The sequence below is a fragment of the Amblyraja radiata genome, chromosome 23 (genome assembly GCF_010909765.2).
Source record: "Amblyraja radiata isolate CabotCenter1 chromosome 23, sAmbRad1.1.pri, whole genome shotgun sequence".
Taxonomy (NCBI): Eukaryota; Metazoa; Chordata; class Chondrichthyes; order Rajiformes; family Rajidae; genus Amblyraja; species Amblyraja radiata.
The window spans coordinates 1,734,859-1,758,287 of NC_045978.1; the positions used below are offsets into that span (position 1 = coordinate 1,734,859).

General features: G+C 42.5%; 1 protein-coding gene across 2 annotated transcripts in view; it reads left to right on the forward strand.

Annotated features, from left to right (window-relative positions):
• soga1 (suppressor of glucose, autophagy associated 1) overlaps positions 1-5,115 on the forward strand; it is a 70,440-nt gene extending 65,325 nt beyond the window's left edge. For both annotated transcript variants that reach the window (XM_033041308.1, XM_033041309.1), the window contains 2 exons: positions 767-2,219; positions 3,260-5,115. In XM_033041308.1, coding sequence (XP_032897199.1) covers positions 767-2,219; positions 3,260-3,397 — 1,591 coding nt within the window. In that variant the 3' untranslated portion in view covers positions 3,398-5,115. The remainder of the gene's footprint in view (positions 1-766; positions 2,220-3,259) is intronic.
• Positions 5,116-23,429: the final 18,314 nt, after the last annotated feature.

The following is a 23,429-nucleotide window of genomic DNA, read 5'->3' on the forward strand; positions in this document are numbered from 1 at the left end:
AGTTTCCACACTATAACTCTATGACAGAGCTATCGATTGTGTAGAGACACCAAACGCCGTGAATAAACGGTTTCTTTATTCAGGCATTATAGGTTAGATATACATCCACGTTTAGTTAGAGGACTAAAGTCACAGACACAAAAGTCATTGTTGCTGCTGCGAGACCGTTGCCTCATGGGCTCGAGCCAGGTTCTTGCTGAGGTGGCAGGTCACTCACGCGAAGAGAGAAGGGGAAGAGAGAGAGAGAAGGTTGACCCGGGGTTTGTTATAAACTAGGGCACACCCCTATACCCCGTGACAACTCCTTCCCGCCATTGCACAGTCATGTGACCCTACCCCCGACTGCCGAGGGTTTGCATAGCAAGTGGCCTAACCACTGGGTGCCGCCACAATAGAACCTTTAACATCGTCAGAACCATAACAGATTTCTATGTAGGTTATCCTTGCATTCTGCGCATGAGATTAGCATCACCCTGAGTTTGCTGGCTATTCTCCATGTACATACACTCTCAGTCATTTAGACCCTGTCTTTAATGATATGGGAAGTCAACCCTTACATGGCACTTGGAGTTAACAAGAACAGTGTGTGATACGATAACAGATATGTGATACGTAACTAGCATTTCAGTTGTAAAGCTCTGAATTCCGCTCGTAACTAACTTTGCCCATGTAAGGTCAGCTTGGCACCATAATTTATTTCTTAGTCCATTCTTTTATTGCACAAAGGGTAAAATAAATAATCCATTTTCAAATGCATTATTTCTAGAGCCAAGTCGGTTTCTTCAATGTCAGAGTTTGAGAGCTTGTTGGATACATCTCCATATTTACCACCCACAACTGGACCGGCATCAAAAAGCTTCAAAAACCTTGAGGAGCTGAACATAAAGAATCGGAAACACGCACCTCACGATGATGATTCCTTATATGAGAAATCAGAGGACAGGCTGATCAAGCAATCAACGACGGAAGTGCCTGTAATCTCATCCTGGGACTTCACCATGACCGCAAATCTGGTTAATCCCCAACTGAACAAGAAGCAGATGCAGAGGAGCTACACCGCCCCAGACAGAACGGGCATCCGCATTTACTACAGCCCTCCGGTCCTGCGCAGGCTGGATGGCTCTTTGGTCCACAGCAATGACGGCAAGGTTGTGATTGAACCCGGTTTCCTGTTCACCATGGCGAGACCCAAACAAACGGGCGATTCAGAGCGTTCAGAGAACGTGTGCAGCAGGTGGTTCAATAATCTGTCCAAGCATCAGGAGCTGCTGAAGAGTGGAAACGGAGATCGTCCCGTTTCCGTTCCCACCGCCGCTGCCTCGGGGTTTACATCTGCCCTGCGTGATCTACAGATATCGGGCAACATGAGCGATGACATGAAGGAGGTGGCCAACTGTGTGAGGAATGTGATCTGCACCAACCCGCTGGAGAGGACGGTCAACGATACAGCCAGCCAGACGGCTGGGGTTGTCAGCATCGGTACCCAGACAACCCGCAATATCAGCGTCGGCCTGCAGACTGAGAGTCCCAGGTCACTCTCCAGCAGTCTTCACCGATCCTGGGCTTCACGAGGCTCCTTGCTGATGCCAACCCAGAGTTCCCGCAGCAAGCAACTCTCGTCGTCCTTGGAGAAGCTGCCGACAAAATTCGAACGTCCCTGCTGTTCGCCAAAGTACGGATCGCCCAAACTGCAGCGCAGAAGCTCATCAAAAATAGATCACACAAGGGAGCGAAGTCCTTGGGCCATGTCCCAGAGGGGGCAGAATGAGTCAGCCTGGGCTAGGTCCACGACTACCAGGGATAGTCCCGTGCTGAGTTCAATCAACGACGGCCTCTCCAGCTTGTTTAATGTCGTCGAGCATGCTTCGGGAAGTGTTGACTCCATTTGGAAATCAAGCCAGCATGAAGCAAAAACAAAAGGGGACACATCAAGATATGGGATTGTCCAGGAGTTCTTCAGGAACGTGTGTGGTAGATCCCAGAGTCCAGCAAATGGAGGTGACAAGCCAATAAAAGTACCCATCTCTGATGAAAGTGTCAGAAAAACAGATGTGACCACTCCAGTGGCTCAAACACAAGTCGAGAGTGTCTCCCGTATCGTTAACAAAAGGCTTTCCAAGCAACCAAACAAGGAGGACCAAAAACCACCAACGCCCACTCCAGGCCAGGGACCTAAAGACCCGGATGCACGGGATGCCGGCACGTCTGGTCTGCTGGAGGTAAAGTTCTTATTTGCTCTTCTATCTCATTTAACATGTCATCTCTTAAAGCCACATATTTCACCAGGAGCTTTTATATTTAACATTTCCTAACTAGGATATGATTATCTTTTAAATAGCATACAATAGCATCATGTTCAGCACAGACATTGTGGGCCGAATGGCCTGTTCCTGGGCTGCACTGTTCTATGTAGTCCAGAAAATCAGGCATTCTGACACCCCCAATAAACTGACTGCCAGATTATTGTAGAATCAGTGTATTTTCCAGTTATAAACCAGGTGCATATTGTTTAATACAGGGTGGTGGATGTTGGTGAGGAGTGGGTGCCAAATGTCACTCGTGACTGTAACGACAAACAGCTAAACTATTCCCTGGCCTATTAACACTGCATGTTATCCTGAAAATGAAATTGCTGTCACTTTGCTACTGCCATTTTTTTTCCATTTGAAGAAGCGGTATATTTATTTTACATGGATGATACCTCTGAAGAATCTCCTAGAACCATCTCCTTAGCTTGGTAAAAGCAATTGTTTCTCAGCCTAGATTTTGAATTAACATTTAAATTACTATTAAAACACAAAATACTTGTGCTATAACATCAGGATCAACGCTCAAACCAAGGAAACCAAGCCTCAAATAGTATCTATACTGCTTATACATACTGTAGGAAAGAACTGCTGGTTTAAATCAAAGGTAGACACAAAATGCTTGAGTAACTCAGCGGGACAGGCAGCACCTCTGGAGAGAAGGAATGGATGACGTAAAGAGTCTGAAGAAGGGTCTCGACCTGAAACATCGCCCATTCCTTCTCCCCAGAGATGCTGCCTATCCCGCTGAGTTATTCCAGCATTTTGTGTCTATCTGCTTCTACACACTTCCGCTATTGGGCAATAACTAACTCCAAATGCAATAGTGAGTTATCTACGTTAGCAAGCACAGATAAACTAATTGTGTAGAATATCATGATTCTGAATGCTTGTTGGGTGAAATGTTGCACTGTTTAATATTGACATTGAATCTCATTGCTGTTCTTGTGCAGGAGGCCTCCTGTGACTGTACATCTCAGTCCCTCACCTCGTGCTTTCCGTCCAGATCATCAGCTCGCCACTCGTTATCCCAGTGTAAATCACGCTCTTTGCCTTCAGATCCAAATGCCTCGGATGAAAAATCAGGCTGAGTACTGAACTGTGCCTCGTAGCTGGGAGGTGACGTGGCTCTGCCTTCTAAAGTAATCCTTGCATATTGCGCTTCACCTGACGGCCCAAGTGTAATTTGAGATGTTCAGAAGAGATTTTCAGGTTTTATTGTCGAGTTCACTGTAGATTGCAAAATGTAAACTGTGGTGGAGAAGCAAACTGTTGATTTATAATCACAAAACTCTTGAGGGACCTGGGTTACGCTGCTGAGATGGTTGAATCATTTCCACAATGGCACTGTATAGATAATCGGACAAGAAAGCGCTGGTTTAATGGGTTATGAGAACAGTATTTACTACATTTCTTTCATCTGTATTGCTGTTGTATGATTCCCTTTAGTGACCAGTTGATGTGTATGGATCAAGAGGTGGTTGGAACAGCAATCACTGTTGCACCAGTCCACTAATATACTTGACCAGGGAGACATTAACTGTTGCTGAAGCATCTCCAGATTGACCATTCCCTCCACCAGTCAGCTCGGACATCAGTGCAATTTGGTTTTATTTTTGGCCTAACGAAGATGAATTAGATGAGAAAACAAAGCAGGCGCAGTGGGGCAAGGGCCTACTGTTATATGTGCTATTTATTGAAGTTCGTGCTTCTGAAGATTGTGCAGTCAATGTATAATAAGCAGCTGGTTTGATACCACTGGATTTGGCCCAGTGCTGAACATATTTTACACTACAGTGTTTCGATAAATTAATCATCGACTTTTAAGAAAACTGACTTTTAAATGTTAATTAAAGACAGAGTGCAATCATTGGTCACAATGGAAAGAACTTGTAAATTGCAGGGTCCAATTATTAGTTAGCTTTCTCTCACATTTTCAGATTGTTTGGTTCTGGAACAAAGCAGTGAATCACAACCAGCTAGAACACTTGTGTTGAAGGGATCAATCGTCACGTTAGTTTTGCTGAAGTGTTTGGTACTCGAGCAGGAACCACCATTCATTATTGTTCCTGCAGATGCCCCTCATTTAACTTGGCCACAAACCTGCAATGTGTTCACTGGGAGCCAGAAGTGAGTTACAACTCATTTTGGGAAAGAAAGATTAGATTCCTTGCATGTTCAAATTAGGTGTCCTCACTAATGCTTTTTGGGGCTGCCTTGCATGACTGGGTTACCCTGAACAGCATTGGCCCAGCTCTGTTATGGAAAACCAGGTGTGTATTGCGCTCTTACAGAAACCACTGCCGACTGTAACCACCGCAGTAAGTTTGCCAACAGTAGAAACATTTGTATTCTCCAATTTTAAGTAATAACCCACTTCCCCCTCTCCCTTTCCTGCCCCCCCCCCCCCCCAGTGTGCACCCATGTCTCCCACTATCCCACCCTCTTCCCCCCCCCCCCCCTCGACTCTGCCTGTCCATTTCCATCTATATCACTCCCTCTGGCTTTACATTTCTCTCCTCTCCTTAGCAGATACTCTGGTCTCCTTTTCATCTTTAGCCTTAGTCCACCCCTCTGCCACATCTCCCACCTCCACTTACATCGCATCCACCTATCACTTGCCATCTTTGTCCTCCCCCTACTACATTAGTCTCGTCAGTCTGCAGAAAGCTCCCGAAACGTCATCTGTCCATTGATTGCCTCCACAGAAGCTGCCTGACACGCTACATTCCTCCAGCACTTTGTTTTACGCAAGATTCCAGCATCTGCTGTTCCTTGTGGTTCGCTGTAGTTTTTAAAACACTTTATTGACTTTATTACAAAACCTAACCCCAAACCCTACATTTAAATTGTATGGGCGGCTTCTGGAAAGGTCTCTGGAGATATGGTTTCCCATTGGAGACAAGACTGGACCAACTGAACCTTATTGCAAGAGTGGGGGATAGTTTCAGCAGAGTGTCTGAACGTTTCTGTGGGTGGGGGGTGCAGGGGCAACAGCATTGTTGTGTGGACCAGCACTACATTGGGTGGGTGGGGAATGGCTATGCATTGTTGGGTGTGCTAATGCTCAATGGATCAGCTGTATATCATGGAGAAAAGACACAAAGTGCTGGAGTAACTCAGGGGGGGTCAGGCAGCATCTCTGGAGAGCATGGACAGGTGATGTTGTGGGTGTGGACCCTTACGACTATCTTGGAGGTTGGGTGGGGTGGCCAGCAGGTTCCAATCATTTGGGCAAGGGTTTACCTTACTGTCGGAGTCAGACCATTTTGCCCAAAGAGTAGCATGTGAAGGTCATCGTGGTCCAAGTTCCCCAGCGGTTCCCAAGCCAAGAAGTATGAGACGTCATCTCATGTAGCCCCAAAGCATCAGTCAAAGTGGGATCACAAGAGTGTCTCACCATTGGAAATAATAGTAACCTACATAAATCACAACATTTGTACTGTTTTATGCAAATACATTTCTCAGTGTAGCTGTTCAAATTTAATATTCATTCCAATGAAATTCCCCTTTGGATTGACATAACCTTCCTTTTGTGTTTCGTTTTTGTTCCTCTTTTCCAATTAATTCCCTGATCTATCATTCCTTATTGTCGACTCTGAGTCTGGTTTGTAAACCCATTGTACTTTCCTCTCCAAAGATTCCTCTTTGGCCTTTAGATGGGCCAGAAAGGTTTTAATTTGCCTCACAGATGTTCTTTGTTCTTTCCCACTTCCTTGTCTCCACCACTGCCGTGCTTTGCCCACTCCATCCCCTCTCCGCTGCCCCAGTAAACGGCATTGCTTTCATCACCCTGTCAAAATATGGTAAAATGATCAAATATGCCTGTTTGTAAGATGCAGATAGGGGGAACGATGGAGAGAACAAAGAGAATGTCTGTGGCTTGATGGAGACTGGTCTCAGCATCGAGAGCAGGTTGGAGACTCAGGGCAGCTAATCTGTCTAACCAGAGGGAGCAGAATGAGGATGGTTGGAGGAACCAGAGCTGGGAAACATACAACCTGGGAATCCGAACAAAAGCTGGAAGAGCTCTCTGTGCTTCCCTCGGACCCCGCCCCCCCCCAACCACAGAAGCAGCTGATGTTAATAAATGTTGATCAGTCCCAATATCCATTTTAAGACATTCTCTTATTTCTCTCAACTTGTCCCTGACTTTGTTACTTGTGTTTTCTAACTTGTTCCAATGATCAATGTCCTAAAACACTAACTCTGCCCCTCTGCACAAACTCCATCTGGTGTTTATATTTGTTTTAATTTAATTACTGGCATCTGCATATTTTACTATAACCTTATTTAAACATTTTGTTTTTCCTAGTCAGTATCTTTTTGTTTTCTGTCAGAGCACAGACACAGGCCCTTCGGCCCAACTCATCCATGCCAGCCAAGATGCCCCATCTAAGCTAGTCTCATTTGCCCGCATATGGTCCATATCCCTCTGAACCTTTCCTTTCTACGTACATATCCGAGAGTCTTTTAAATGTTGTTGCTGTTCCTGCCTCATCTACCTCTGGCAGTTCATTCCATATACCTATAACCATCTGAGTGAAAACGTTGCCTCTGGTTTGTATTAAATCTTTCCCCTCTCAGCTTAAACCTATGTCCTCTGGTTCTTCATTTCCCTACTCTGAATAAAACACTGATTCACCCTTATGATTTTATACACGTGTATAATATCACCCTTTAGCTTGTGTGCTCCAACTACCCCCCCCCCCCCCCCCATAGCTCAGGCCCTCAGGTCCAGGCAACATCCTCGTCATTCTTCTCTACACACTTGCCAGCTTATTGACATCCATCCTATAACAGTGTGACCAAACCTGAACGCAGTATTCCAAATGCAGCCTCACCAATGTCTTGTATAACTGTAACATAGCGTTCCAACTTCTATATTCAATATGCTTACTGCTGAAGGCCACTGTAGCAAAAGGCTTCTTGACCACCCTATCAGCCCGTGATGCCACTCTCAGGGAACTCCTAGATCCCTCTGCTGTACATTGCGCCCCTGGGCCCCATTGTGAAGGTTCAGCCCTGGTTTGACTTCCCACAACATACACCTCACACTTATCTCAGCTCTCTTAGCCATTCTTCAGCCCACTTGCTCAGCTGATGAAAAACCTGCTGTCATTTTGGACAACCCCCTTCCCTGTGATACCACCTCTTTAGTGCCAGATTATTCCACTTTGTCTTCCCTGAGCTTGGCTGCTCTTCACAATATTCTCCCATTTCATCCCCATTGTTGGCTGTTTGAAGATGTATATCTTTCTCCACTACTACCCCTCCATCCACCAACACCCAAACATCAACCATCTATTACTTTTGTATTTGCAACATTGCGGCCACCAGTATTGTCAGCAGCTGACTGATCACATTGCCCACTGGTTGATTTCCTCTTGTGATGGACTTTATTTGGTCTCCTCACCAGGTCTCCTTTCACTCGAGTTGTCACAATGCTAACCGCGTGACTGCTTCCATTCTAGTTCCCTTTTATTTCTATGTCTGATTTCTTGCTTGCTTTGTTATTCCCTCTCCACTCTCTCTCTTTGCTGGTCTTCCTTCCTCCTCACCTAATCTCAACCCTCACTATTATCCTTTCCTCTTCTCGCTCTCCCTTCTGCTTCCACTCTACAGTACTTTGTTTCTAGAGGAGAAATCAAAGTGCTGGAGAACTCAGCAGGTCAGGCAGCTTCCGTGGATAGTTATGGTCCACTCCCTCCACAGGTGCTGCCTGACCCGCTGGGATCTCAAGCACTTTGATTTCTGCTCTAGATCCCAGCAATTACTTTTGTGTCTATTTTGTTTCTAGTTGCCTTTCCTTCACAAATCTAGCGTCACTTACCAGTACTGTATGGCATGTCCTCTGCTGGTTTCCACACTCTTCATCACAACTAGGCTGTTTGTCAGACTTTTTGTTTTTGCTGCCCTTTGGTATTGAGTTGCTGTGGTCCCGCTAATTGCTGCTTCCACAAAATCTCCCCACTTGCATCAATTCTGTCTGCTTGTCTCTTGTCCAAAATAGTACCAGCCCTTCCTTCTACCCAAATTCCCTCTCACTCTTCTCTCCATTCTTAATATTGATCCTCCCAATATTAATGTTAATCATTCTGATTCTCTCCCTTTCTCAGTTCCTTTCACCTCTAGTTTGCCCAGATATTTCCTTGCCCATCAACACTCTTGCTGTCTTTGCTACCCTTCTCCACCTCGCTTTCCCCGCTTGGTTTCCTTTACGCTTAATGTTCAAAAATGCGTCTGTTCTTCTCCCATGGCCACTGGCCATCTCCACTATCTGTCTTCCAGCTGTCAATGTAAGTAATCTCCACATAAAGTTATTCCCTTCAATTTTCCCTTTAATTTTAATCTAATATTAACCTAGCCAGTGATAAACTCTACATTGTTGGTTCACTACATAATTAAATCACTTTAAGATTATAATTTTCAACAATGATACTTGTCACTGTGAAATTTAGATACAGTTAAGTATTAAAAATATCGTACATAATATTAGCATGGACATTTATACCATTATTCATAAGTATGTTCACTAATGAAAGGTTGTTTCTTTCGGTTAGATGCTAATCATCCAACTGAAAGTTGTTCTTCAACACCTCACACAGTGACTGTGTTGATAGTGAGACTTTGTTTTAGAGTATTGGATTACTTAAGGCCATGTGTTCAAAGTTTAACATAAAAGAGCAGTTAATTTTGACAACCGCTGCAATTTAAGACAATTTCACCTCAATAAATCAGAGTTCGTAATCCAACATCATTTACTAATCAATTTGAGTGATTACAAATTTACTGCCCATTTGTTGTAAATGTAACATCATACAGTGTATTATTTCAGGAATATTGTTGGATTATTGAGCTGTGATTTAAGCGATTGTAGGAAGAGTGCAAATACGATGCTCTTAAAGCAGTAAGACATTGTTACCTGCTCATACCATTCTTTACTTACTTGATAAAAGGTTATTAATGTATATCAGTTTTATAAGCTTCATTGTTTTCTAAATCTTTGTCATGTGTACATATGAAAGCTATTTAAACTCCAGATTGTCATTTTCAATCCTTGATGTATTTAAGGTTTTTTTAACATTAATTTTTATTTTTTGTAATGTAAGACTAGATTTTTAAATATTTGTTTTTAGATGATCTTTTAATATAAAAAGTTCAGCATATGTTTGTAAAAAATGCCTTTTAATTATTTATACTGTTCATAGGAAAATAAATTGTGTATAATATTTGAAAGAAACCATATCTAGGTATTTATACTTTGTATATCCATTGTTCAACGCAGGGAAGGAAATGAATACAATGCTGGCACAGCCAGAATGATTCTTGGGTGGAGTCTTCAAACCTTACACCATTGAAAAACGTATTGAGATCTGTACCAATTATTATTTTATGTAGCATTTGTTTGGGAAATATGAAATGCTCTTTTCTATACATTTTTGAGTTTACATTCTGTATACAATTCTGTATTTTTTGAAACTGTATAGTACAAACTGACTTTTAATATGCAAACAAACTGTTTTAAGAACTTAATATCTTTGTAAATCTTGAAGTGAAGAGTAAAGGTTTGTAGGAACATTTTTGCTGTAATAGCATTTATCCCAAGTGGCATTGGCTATAGATGCAGAGGAATCATTGGTATAATTGGTCAAAGGTAATACTGAACAAATCTTGATTCACTTTCGGGTGTAATTCATGAAAGAACGACTCAAAGGTCACTTTGGCTTGCCAGTGTTTTATGCCTTTGTACGATGGCATAACATTTCACCTGCATGTGTTTGCTTGCGAGATGTCCACAATACCTAAACCCTGTCATCTCCTTGAAAAAAACAATATGGATCATCCAGAGCTGTTGTTAAAGTGACTTCCAAAATCTGTCCATTTGTGGTCAATTATTGAACAGAAAGGGACTTGTTTGCAGAAACAAGTTTAAACTAATTTAACAATGGTGTCATTTAAAAAAAACTCTGACATAACACTTCATTGTTGTGTATTCAAAAATGCTGGAGAAATTCAGCGGGTGAGGCAGCATCTATGGAGTGAAGGAATAGGTGATGTTTCACCCTTCACTACATAGATGCTGCCTCACCCGCTGAGTTTCTCCAGCATTTTTGTCTACCTTCGATTTTTCGGGCATCTGCAGTTCCTTCTTAAACAACTCTAAATCATTGTTATGTATTAGTAGTTGTATTCTCTGTGAAATTTGTGCTTAATGTTATTTTGATGTCTTGGGAAAAAAACATCAAAGAAGCATTCTTTAAAAATAAAAGAAACCTTTTAACCCACATATTTTGGAACAGAATTAAGAATGATTGCTTTGTAGTCACGGAAAGCTTTGGTCACAAGAGGATGCAGAAGTCAAGGAGTTCACAGTGCAAAACTTATACTGATGTAATGTGTTTTCTTAATAAAATTATTCCTGTTGTAAAGTCGTGTTTTTAAATGATTCTTTGGATTAGTTGGTGGTCGATCACAAGTTTTGAACATTCCTTGTTTCACTTTTCATTTAATTTCCTTGTTTCACTTTTCATTTAATTTCTAATCTCAATAATACAAAAATGTAATGCCATCTCTTTATTGATAACTACTCCATTAAGTCTTGGACATGGTAAATATAAAGTTACATTAATGACTAAGACACTAGTAATTCCCCTCTGAAAATATAAACATTTTACAGCCAGTGTCAGGTCTATCTTGGCTGGAGGCTTTATATCCAAGCTGGTATCTTTCACACTACCAAACACAACCTGTTGGTACAGCCGGAAAATGTAACATTGATATCAGTGTGAACAAGCCTGCACTTAAAGGAAAGTACGCAGTCTGTCGCATTACCCTAGTTCTGATTATTTTCCTTGTAATTTACAACCAGTTAGAGATTTTCTCAGGTAAGTTAATAAAAAGTTAACATTCTTCAATAAAAATTGATTGCTTGTTTTGTCAAGCTTTAGACAACCAGTCTGCATCCATCCAATAATGTGGAGTGAGACCATAAAACCTGGTCGATTCTGCAAAGATGAAATGAGAATTTGTCACGGGTTGCTGTGTAAATGGATCCGGTAAACTGCAACGGAGAGAGCCATTCAACTGGACAGCTTTCAGAATTCAAATAAAAGTACATTCTTGAACATGAAGCTTGCTAGTGTGTTGAGGATGATGAAATCTCTGCTGCCGTTGGAGTGGGACTTTCCCAACAAAGGGATTATTTCATGCAGCTCCCTCAACAAAGAGAGGGCTTCAGCACATTTCTGTAAAGGAGCCAAAGTGTCCTTCAACAGAGAGTGAAACGAAGGCAGAGCTACAGCTGACTCCTCAGGAAATGAACTCATCCCGATGAGGTCACTCCAGTAACCCACAAACTGCCTCTTCTAAACAGTCTGCACTTCCTTCCTGTTGTTTTGGGATCATACGAAGCGCATTCAAAATGTATTAACCTCTTAATAACAGAATCATTTTAAGTTGGGATGAAATGCTGAATTAAGCCATTGTCAGACTCAGATTTGCAATTTCTTAAAAATACCTCTTTTTGACTGACCTTTATCCTTCATGTAAGAAGGAACTGCAGGTGCTGGTTTAAACCAAAGATAGACACTATAAGCTGGAGTAACTCAGGGCAGGCAGTATCTCTGGAGAGAAGGAATGGGACGTTTCGGGTCTGAAGTAGGGTCTCGACCCGAAATGTCACCCATTCCTTCTCTCCAGAGATGCTGCCTGTCCTGAGTTACTCCAGCTTTTTGTGTCGACCTTTATCCTTAGTCTTTAAAGGAATATCAGCTGTGAAAGACCTCAGTTTGAAATATTTAACGAGATGCTGGAATCTTGAGCAAAAAGCAAAGTGCTGGAGGAACATAGCAGGTCAGGCAGCATCTGTGGAAGGAATTTAGGGTCAGCATCCTTCTTCAGACTGATGGAGAGAAAGCTGGAAAAGAGAGATGGGGTGGAACAAAGCTTGGCAAGTGACAGTGGATACAGTGGAGGGGATGGGTGACAGGCTAGAGGTGAAAAGGAGACAAAAGAGAGTGGAGTGAAATGTAAAGCCAGCAGGATGGATGTGGGTGGAGGGGGATAGAAGATGGGATTCAGGATGGAAGATGAGTGTGTAGGGGTGAAAAGTGTGGTGGGAGCAATGGTGTGTATCGGCGTACCGGGATTGTGGTGTGGGCGAGGGATAGAAGGAGACTGGAGGGGAATTACAAGATTGTTTGAACACTAATAAACCATCGTGATAGAAATTTCACAGTTTGACCAGTTTGCTCAGCTGCATTTTAAACTTGTGTCTCTATATAAACAGCATTGAGATTTGCTTCACTCGAAGTCACCACAGAACAAGATATTCTGTGAAAAGACTCACTGCCTGTGTCTGGTTATTCCACAGCTGCACTCCTGAATATGGAGTATAGTTCTGGAACAACTGTAGCTGAATAACTGAGTCAAACATACATAGTAACAGCAACCACATCCAAATAATCCAACCAGAATTTAAAGACGGGCAAGCATCCAGGACGGTTTTATGACATAGAACAGTAACAGGGCGTAGTGAATCTGAAGTTTATTTTGGGATAGATTTCAAATGCCTAAGCATTGGAAATTGGCAACACAAGATTCTTTCCAAGACCAGTGGCAATGTTTCATAAGCAAGAAAAGATTATTCACGGCCTCAACCCTGCTCCATTGGGAACGATGTCCCTCCATTCCATCATCACCAAACCTGGCAGAAGGCAGGAACGGGGTACTGATTGTGGATGATCAGCCATGATCACATTGAATGGTGGTGCTGGCTCGAAGGGCCGAATGGCCTACTCCTGCACCTATTGTCTATTGTCATTACACTACATGTGGTAATGTTGACCCTGCATGTGATGGGTGGCCATAGTGTCTCGGTCACCAATACCCTTTCCAATGGAGGTTGACCACTCACTGTCCAAACCACTGTGATTCTTTGGCCACTAAATTAGATGCAAGTCCACATCCAAAACGTCACCTATCCATGAGATGCTGCCTGCCCTGCTGAGTTACTGCAGCACTTTGTGTCTTTTTTCTACAGTTCCTTGTGTCCCAACACAAACAAGAGTCACAATGCAGTTGCTGTTTCGTGACCATTGCCCCCGGCCATAAATTAACGCAGACATTAAAAGACTTGCACAGAAATGTTGCTGAAACAAATCACTCCCTCACCTGACATTTGCAATAAAACTGCTTTAGGCAAAAAGAAAATGAGAACAAAATCCATTTGCTTGGCAAAATTAAATTTGCAATGCTCAGCAAAGTGTTGGAGAATGTGTCAAAGTTTACTCGTGGCTTTGTCACACTTGAGCTCCCCGGAGATGGAGCCATCCCACCGCAGTGCCGCCTGCTAATGAACTGCACCGCAACGGGGGGGAGGTGGCGGGAAGGGGGGGAATAGGAGACACAGCACGCACAGTGCACGCATTTCAAAAACGCCTCTTCAACACAGAGACTGAATTACTGTTGATTATCTACAATCTTGGGTCTAATTTTTGTAATTTGGTTCAGTGAACCTGGTATTGTTACCTAGTATTAGTTATTAATTTACTGTATTGCTGTTTCTATTTATTTGTGTGATGTTACATTAATGCCCAGTAAAGCTGCAGCAAGTAAGAATCTCATTGTTCTGGTGCCGGTACAAATGGAAATTAAACATCCCTGGCTTTCTTGAAATTGATTCATTTTATCTGTATTGATTAATTGTTTGAAAGATACAGCATAGAAACAGGCCCTTCAGCCAACCAATGATCACCTGTTCACATTAGTTCTTGATCCCACTTTCTCATCCACTCCCTACACACGAGGGGCAATTCAACTACAAACCCGCAAGTCTTTTTGCCTTTTGCACTGATGGGGACATTTTAAGAAAAGTCATGAAGCTCACAGTTATGATTATAAGAATTGTGGTTACTCTTTAAGTAGGATCAAACTAGTTCATGGATCATGTTTTCCCAATTACATTTATGCAGCAGTTTGTATTGGAAATTATGGTAAACCATTATGCATAAAGAATGGGCATTATCTAAAGGAAATACAGCAATATGGTAATTCCAACCAATGGCTCATGAGAATATACATTAAACCAGAATACTGAACATAGTCACACAGCACAGAAACAGACCCTTTGTCCACCATTAAATCCCCATTTACATTAATCCCACACTGATTTCATCTGAAGAAGGGCCCCGACCCAAAATATCACCTTTTCATTCCACATTCCCTGCCTGACCTGCTGAGTTCCCCCAGCACTTTGTTTTTTGCCTGGAGGCAGAATCTCGAGCAGTAATGGTTTCACGACCACGCAGAAGATACTGAGTCAAGAGTGTTTTTTGTCATGTGTCCCAGATAGAACAATGAAATTCTTACTTGAAGCAGCACAACAGAATATGTAATCATAATACACTGTAAACAATATGAAAAACGAGAGAAAAAAGGTTCAGTGTGTGTGTATAGACACACACACTCACATATATAGATCACATATATATATATATACACACACACACACACAAAATCAATGATAGTGCAATAATAAAAATAATCGTCTAGTTCAGAGCTTATTTGAGGTTGTCGTGTTTAACAGCCAAATGGCTGTAAGGAAGAAGCTGTTCCTGAACCTGGACGTTACAGTTTTCAGGCTCCTGTACCAGTTACGCAAGAGGCTGCGGAGACTTACAAGGTGGTAAAGCTCTGGGAGAATTGGATGGATACTTGAAGGATCCTTACTCTGTAAGACCAGCTGGAAGAAGTAACAGAGTAATGTTCAGTACATTTTAATTGGGGGCAGGCTGTCACTTTGACAAAATAAACTCTTCAAAATAGTCGCACAAACTACCAAATGAACACATTCACTGCTCCTCATCAGTGCATCAGGAGTTCTGACCAAGGGTCCCAGACTTGAAATCTTAATTGTTTCCCTTTCCACAGATAGGATAGGAAAGCTTTTGAGGGAGACACAATGAACAGCAGATGCTGGAGTCTTGCGCAGAAGACAGCGTAGTGGATCAGGCAGACTGTGGAGGACATCATCAGGCAATCTTTCATGTCAGGAACCCTTGGAGGGATATGGACCAAACACAGGCAAGTGGGGCCAGCTTAGAGCGGCCGTCTCAGTCAGCATGGATGAGTTATAGACAATAGGTGCAGGAGTAGGCCATTTGGCCCTTCGAGCCAGCACCGTCATTCAATGTGATCATGGCTGATCATCCCCAATCAGTACCCCTGTTCCTGCCTTCTCCCCATATCCCCTGTCTCTGCTATCTTTAAGAGCCCTATCTAGCTCTCTCTTGAAATTATCCAGAGAACCAGCCTCTACCACCCTCTGAGGCAGAGAATTCCACAGACACACTACTCTCTGTGTGAAAAAATTGGGCCAAAGGGCCTGTTTCCGTGTTGTGTGATTCTATGAGACGTTGCCTGGCCAACAAATGTCTCCAAACATTGTGTTTCATTTCAGATTTGCGACATGCGTAGTTCCATGTTGAGTGCGTCTGCTAATATTGCCAAAGGAAATATTTAGAAAGGTGAAACACAAAATTGTATTAAAAAATCTATTATTCAAAGTAAAGATAATGAAAATGTGTGAATAACAGCTGCAGACGAGATGGAACCTGCGATACAAATGATGTAGATAACTGGTGTCAATAGTCCTGGCGGTCTCTACAGCAGCTCAACAAATAAATGGTTTTATTCTTTATAATGCCACAACTCCCCACTGGTCCGGGACTGCAGTTCTATCCAGCCATCAATTATGATTAATGGCTTTTGAAATTTTCACTGATCACTTCTGTTTTATATGCTGAGGAGCATCTGTTAAGTTCTCAAGTGGAAAATATTTTTTAATGTATATTAAGAAACATCTCGTGTAAGAAAGAACTGCAAATGTTGGTTTTAATCCAAGATAGACACAAAATGCTGGAGTAACTCAGCCGGGCATCTCTGGAGAGAAGGAATGGGTGACGTTTCAGGTCGAGACCCTTCTTCGGAGATGCTGCCTGTCCCGCTGAGTTACTCCTGCATTTTGAATTTAAACCAGCATCTGCAGTTCTTTCCAACACTTGCGTTACAGGAGTGTGGTTGAGTGATCCAGTGATCGGAATTCAAGTCCCACCATGGCAGGTGGGAACTTTAAATTAAATTAGTTAATGATCTGGAATTAAGTAAATCAGGGACAGTAGTAATTGTTGCAGTAACCTGTCGGCCCTGCACAGATAAGCATTTGCGAAGATTTAGACTGTGCTTCATTCTGAGCTGCCCTTGGTTTAGGTTCAGGTTTATTATTATCACATGTATCAAGGTACAGTGAAGAGCTGTTTGACATGCTGTACAAACAGATCAGATAATACTGTACATAAATGCAATCAAGTCAAACGAATGTACAATATGTGGAGCAAAGGGGAAGGTACAGAGTGCAGAATATAGTTCTCAGCTTTGAGCTCTGAAATTGTCCCAAATCTCCCAAATTAGCACTATTGACATTTTTAAATGTGACCCGGTCGAGTTTCGTAGTCGAATAGTAATGTCATCAAAGGTTACAGGGAGAAGGCGGAAGAATGTTGAGAGAGAATTAGATCAGCCATGATCAAATGGTGGAGCAGACTCGATGGGCTGAATGGCCTAATTCTGTTTCCATGTCTTATGATCTTTATGAATTTATACTTTGATGTTCTTTTCTGCCTTGGCAGAGCAACCATGTTGTAATTAAAGGTAGACAAAATTGCTGGAGAAACTCAGCGGGTGAGGCAGCATCTATGGAAAGAAGGAATAGTCGACGTTTCAGGTCTCGAAGGGTCTTGACCCGAAACGTCGCCCATCGGTCTGAAGAAGGGTCTCGACCCGAAACGTCACCCATTCCTTCGCTCCATAGATGCTGCCTCACCCGCTGAGTTTCTCCAGCATTTTTGTCTACCTTCGATTTTTCCAGCATCTGCAGTTCCTTCTTAAACATGTTGTAATTAATCTGCGTTTTACTCCTCAAAGTGTGGGACAATTGGTTGCATGGTAATCCACATTGTGAACAGCATTGTACTTCAGCTAGCTGCCCCTGCTTTGCCCAGCGAATAACAAAAGCATTACGCAGGATCAGACTGTAAAGTCCCCACACTGGGCTTTAGCCATTATGACAAACATGCTGTTCTTACATCAGCCTTTTGCAGCTTTATGGCCATTTTCATTATAATTCGTCTGATTGCAGGATTCACTTTTATTTTGAGAGCCAGCTTCACTCAAGTCCTGACACTCTTAGATGGTAATCAGATCCATCCCTGCCTTTTACACAATATAATGAGGAACACGAGTTACCGATAACCGCTCCTGTTACAGCTTATAATTAAATACTTTATACAATTCTATGCAGTCCAGTCAATGGCTAAATCTATATGGAATGTGCCCGACTTACTGGAAGTGTCCCCAAGACACAAAACACAATAAATACCATCAGCAAACTGCCCACGATGCTGCAAAATGAGCTCTGTGGTGGAGTTAATAATGTTGATCTAATTTAGCAACCACCAGCCCCATAGCAGAAGCGTCCATGTCGCAGGAGCTGGGAACTGGAAGTATCCTGAGCTAATCCTGCTACCACCATCATCTACTGCGACAAGTGATGGCTCCCACTGGTTGTCGCCGGAAGCTTGCGTCCTTTTCAGGACGGACGATGACAGCGAGGTCAACATTTGTAACAAGATGGACACGAAAAGAAGAAGATTTAGCAAATCCTAATGATATGCTAAATAATAGAAAGTGATTATTGGTATTGGTTCATTATTGTCACGTGTAGCAAGATACAGTGAAAAGCTTTTGTTTGCGTGCTATCTAGCCAAAACAAATCATGCTACGTGAGTCGATTCAAGCCGTACTCAAGAACAACAAGTAATACAATGAGAAAAAGACCAGAGTGCAACGTATAGTGTTATAGTTAGAAAAAAGTGCAAAATCCACAATAAGGTAGGTCGGAAGATCAGGACTACACACTAGCTTATAGGAAGACCTTTCAGTGGTCTGATAACCTTGGGCAAGAAGCTGCTCATGAATTTCATGGCATGTGCTTTCAGGCTTTAGTTTAGAGATACAGCAGCGAAATAGGCCCTTCGGCCCACCGTGTCCGCGCTGACCAGCAATCCCCGCACATTAACACCACCCTACACCCACTAGGGACAATTTTTACATTTACCAAGCCTTTTAACCTACAAACCTGCACATCTTTGGAATGTAGGATGAAACCGAAGGTCTCAGAGAAAACCCACGCAGGTCACGGGGAGAACGTACAAACTCCGTATAGACAGCACCCGTAATTGGGATCGAACCCGGGTCTCCGGCGCTGCAAGCGCTGTAAGGCAGCAACTTTACCGCTGATCCACCGTGACCTGCGTGGGTTTTCTTACATGAAAGGGGAGGAGGGAATGATCGGGTGAAAAAGGTCCTTGATTATATTGGCTGCTTTCCCAAGGCAGTATCAAGTGTAGTGGCAGAATATTTTTAAATCAAGTATTAAATATGTAACTATACACATTTTACACAAACGCAGAGCATAGAAATGAATGCACACCTGGTTGGAATGGTTCATTAACCAGACAGGGGCCAACTAAATGTGATTCAAACATTGATTACACAAAGTGCTGGAGTAACTCAGCGAGTCTGGCAGAATCAGGACCTTTTTTCAGTCTGATGAAAGGTCCCGACCCGCAATGTCGCCAATCCATGTTCTCCAGGGATGCTGCCTGACCCGCTGAGTTACTCCAGCACTTTGTGTCTTTTTTGGTAAACCAGCACTTGCAGTTCCTTGTGCCAACATTGATCATTCACAGGTGGAATTTTAAGATGAAGATGCTTGCCACAGATCCAATTAACCAGCCTGCCTGGGCATTGCAGACTTGAGCAGTGGTGGTCCCATTCTTCAACAGAGTGAAGAATGCTCTAAATCTGATCTATTCATTAAATAGAGTGAGGATTGTTGAAAGCCCTTTAGTTCTGTCCCTCATCCCACACGCATTCACCCATCTCTCTCTGAGACATTGGACATCTGTGCAGCAAAGCTCTTTAATACAGATTTGGTATTAATAAAATTAACGAGCTTGCTTGTCTGACCTACAGATTAATTTTAAGCAGTGGGTTAAGTGTTAATATTAACTCTGGATGCGATGCGGTTAATTATTTGTTGGCATTGCTGGACAGCCGCTGCATGAGTGTGTCCAATACAGCTGCTTCCCATGTGCTTCTGGAGATTCCAGGGCAAGTTGGCTTATCAGCCTTTCATGTTACAAGAACAGTTTCAATCCGGATTCTTAAAAATAATCTTCATATATGCTGAGCTGCTGAAGCTAGGAGGCAGTGGGTTAGGAATCTGTCCTCTCAACCACTAGCTGAACAAATGTGGTGGTAACATAGATACATAGACAATAGGTGCAGGAGGAGGCCATTTAGTCCTTCGAGCCAGTCCTTCAATGTGATCATGGCTGATCATCCACAATCAGTACCCTGTTCCTGCCTTCTCCCCATATTCCCTTGATCCCTAGATAGAGTCCACACTGACCTATATATGTCCCATCTACACTAGTCCCACCTGCCTGCATTTGGCCCATATCCCTCTAAATCTATTCTACCAATGTACCTGTCTAAATGTTTCTTCAATGTTGTTGTGTATTCCAACAAATTTGATCAGAGTAACCAAACATCTTAAAAAAATACGACTAGCTATTAATCACAATTCTGCACTTATCCCACAATGTTGGCATAATTGTATAAATTATTGCCAAATTCTTCATTTATCATGTTCCAATTTGAGTTTCCTCGTGTAATCGCTTCACACATTTGCTAGTGATATTTTGAAGCATGATTAATGCAACATATCAACATTCTAATGGAACACCCTCAGTCTCAAACAGGGTGTAAAATGATAAGTAGCCTTTGTGTTTTTAATTCATTTTAAATTCTGCAGATAAATCGCTGCCCTATACTTGCCAAATAATATCACATGCTCAATCCATCACCATGGTAACATCCTCACACTGATGGGGAAGTGGGCAAGTCTAATGCTTTATCCTGACTTAAAATGTTGAAAACATCAGTTTTATGTTGCCATGGTGAAAGACAGAATTGGGCAGTGGGGGGGGGGGGGGGGGGGGGGAGTGGAAAATTATGTGGCTCGATTTGAGAAGTCAACAGTAGCAACTCATCTCAAAGCTTTAATAGAATTTGAACAAAAACTGTAATTGAGATATTTGAAGGTGAATGGCTTTGAGGTTACGAGCTGCGTGTGAAGCCATGAAGCAGGGAGATTAGCCTTGAACAGATACTATTTCCCAGCCATCATAGTCTCGTAACATCACCTGAGGTGCACGTGCTTAAGGAGCCATCGGGGCTTCTAACCCTCTTCAAATCCCCTCCCCCAGCAGCAGCTGAATAAATCCCTTGCCTCCCATCACCATAACAACACACTCAAGTACCAGCTGCCATGTGACCACAGCGCAGCGGTTATGTGCAAAGATGAAGCTTTTTGAAGATGAAAAATATGTTTCTTTAACATGCTTTCCTTGGTGATTATCCCTATGAGCTACATGATTTTCCACTCCAATCTTTCACCAATGTTTGCTGCAGCATCAGCCTACTGTCTGATGCAAAATGACCGAGTAACAGAGAACGGCGGATGTTGGCTAATACACAAAAGGACACAAAGCGCTGGAGTAACTCAATGGGTCATGCAGCAACTCTGGAGACCATGGGCAGGCGACATTTCAGGTCGAGACCCAGAGGAAAGCCATGTGGCCACAGGGAGAATGTGCAAACTCCACACAGACAGCACCTGAGGACAGGATAAAAACCCAGGTCTCTGGCAGCTGCTCTACCCGCTGCTCCACTGTCCCGCCTATGTTAATTAACATTCACATAAAGTGACTGAATTAAACAATTAAAATGTTACTCTTCCTCTGCCTTTGTGTTATGTATTGCACGATCCTTCAATGAGATTGCTGAAGGGAGTGGACATCAGCTTTTGCTGCTGGTCTCAAATTCACAAAGAAGGGTCCCGACCCACAACATCACTTATCCATGTCCTCCACAGATGCTGCTTCAGCTCTGCATTACTCCAGCATTTCGTGTTCTACGCAGGATTCCAGCATCTGCAGTTCCCTGTGTCTCAAAATTCATCTCGGTGCACCAGTATCAGCTTGTTGTATTAGCAAGTCGCCAAGTGTCATTACCTGCAGGCCTACTAAATAATCTTACTGTGATCATTAGAGCCAGGATGTTTAGGCACCAAAAAACTGAAATAGGCAGGCAAAAAGGCATAGTAAAATTACAAAAAAGGCACGAAAAAGGTATTTATTGACAAAAAAAGGCATGAAAGGCATGTATTTCCACCACCAACACATGGTTACAAATGATAATACACAGGTATACTACATTAAATGACCAAAGTTGCCTGGTTGCACATAATTACTAGCATTTTTTTCAAATTCTCTGGTGTTAAACTATGCCGTCTGTCAGACAGAATATGCTTCAGTTGTGAAAAACATATTTCTACCCCAGCTGAGGTCACCGGTGCATACCCGAAACAAGCTACAGACTCTATATCCATGTCGATATCTTGTGCATTACAACTACCTTTGAGAACTTTAGCTATGTTTTGTATTTCTTCAAGATCTTTGTTCGCTAAAATCACTCTCTCACATTTTCCTTGTATGTCTTTACCTACATCGCCAGGAACTTTACGAATATCATCAGTTACTTTGTTGAAAACCTGCAAGTTATTCACTAATGTTTTGCCACATTTCTCAAGGGAAGTGAGAAGGGAAGGGCTTGTGGGAAGTTTGCAAAATCGGAAGCAATAAATAGATTTTGGAGAAACTGAACCAGCGGGCAGCGGCACGAACGAATGATCGACCGACGGTGGCGGCTACGGTTTCATCCCCGGTGGTGGAAATGTTCTTGTAATTTATACAATGTTAACACGTTAATAATAACATTAATATGAACGTGTTAACATAGAAAACGTCATTGTAATCACGGTACAACCAGAGAAAATAGCACCACCTTTTAGCAAAACGGCAAACAAAGGCTGATTTAGGCACTCGATCGTGAAAGAGGCATTATCCTGGTGAAATCATCAAAAAAGGCAGGAAAAGGCACATGACATTTATGGCAAAATCCTGGCTCTAGTGATTATCTACAAGAGAAGGGTCCGGACAAGAGCTGATATGGATGGCCTACCGGGTTGTCCAGTTGCAGGGGGATGCCAGGCTGCTAAGGCTGAAAGTTAAATCCTTTAATTGCACAATTCTGTAAGTCAAACCTTGTCTAAATAGCTGGGAATATTAAACAAATTTAGATTTATTAAGTGCTTATCAGTTAATGGCTGAACCATTTGGAAAGTGACAGCTGCTTAGTGTGATAAGAAAAGCTCAGGGCTTTCAGCATTCAAAGTCCTTGAATAAGCAAACCATAACCCAAGAGTCTTCAAGTATAAATGAGATGCCTGCGGCCACAACTGTACATCAACATGTATAGAATTTAACACATTTAACTGTTCATTAAATTCAAAACTGGCCCTGATGTTTATTTATTCCTGTTTTCAGCTTGTCATTATGTCAACATTTACATAAAGGTAAAAGTCTCATATTGTTGTTAGAAATATCAATGGCCAAAGTGCTTCAATGACATATCGTTACACCCTGTTTAAGAAGGAACTGCAGATGCTGCAAAAATCGAAGGTGGACAAAAATGCTGGAGAAACTCAGCGGGTGAGACAGCATCTATGGAGCGAAGGAATAGGTGACGTTTCGGGTCGAGACCCTTCTTCAGACTGATGTGGGGGTGGGGGGTGGGGCGGGTTCCCATCAGTCTGAAGAAGGGTCTCGGCCCGTAACGTCACCTATTTCTTCGCTCCATAGATGCTGCCTCACCCACTGAGTTTCTCCAGCACTTTTGTCTACCATTATACCCTTGCTAACTAAGGAAAATGGGTCAATATTTTTCTCAAATGCTAAATTAAAAACTGTCAAGTAATCATGCTAAGCTTTGGGCTAGAAATATTGATACTAAACCCTGTGCTGTACATTTTGCAATAATATTATGTTTGGGGACCAATGGATACGGCCTGATTATGTACTAGAAGTACCAGCT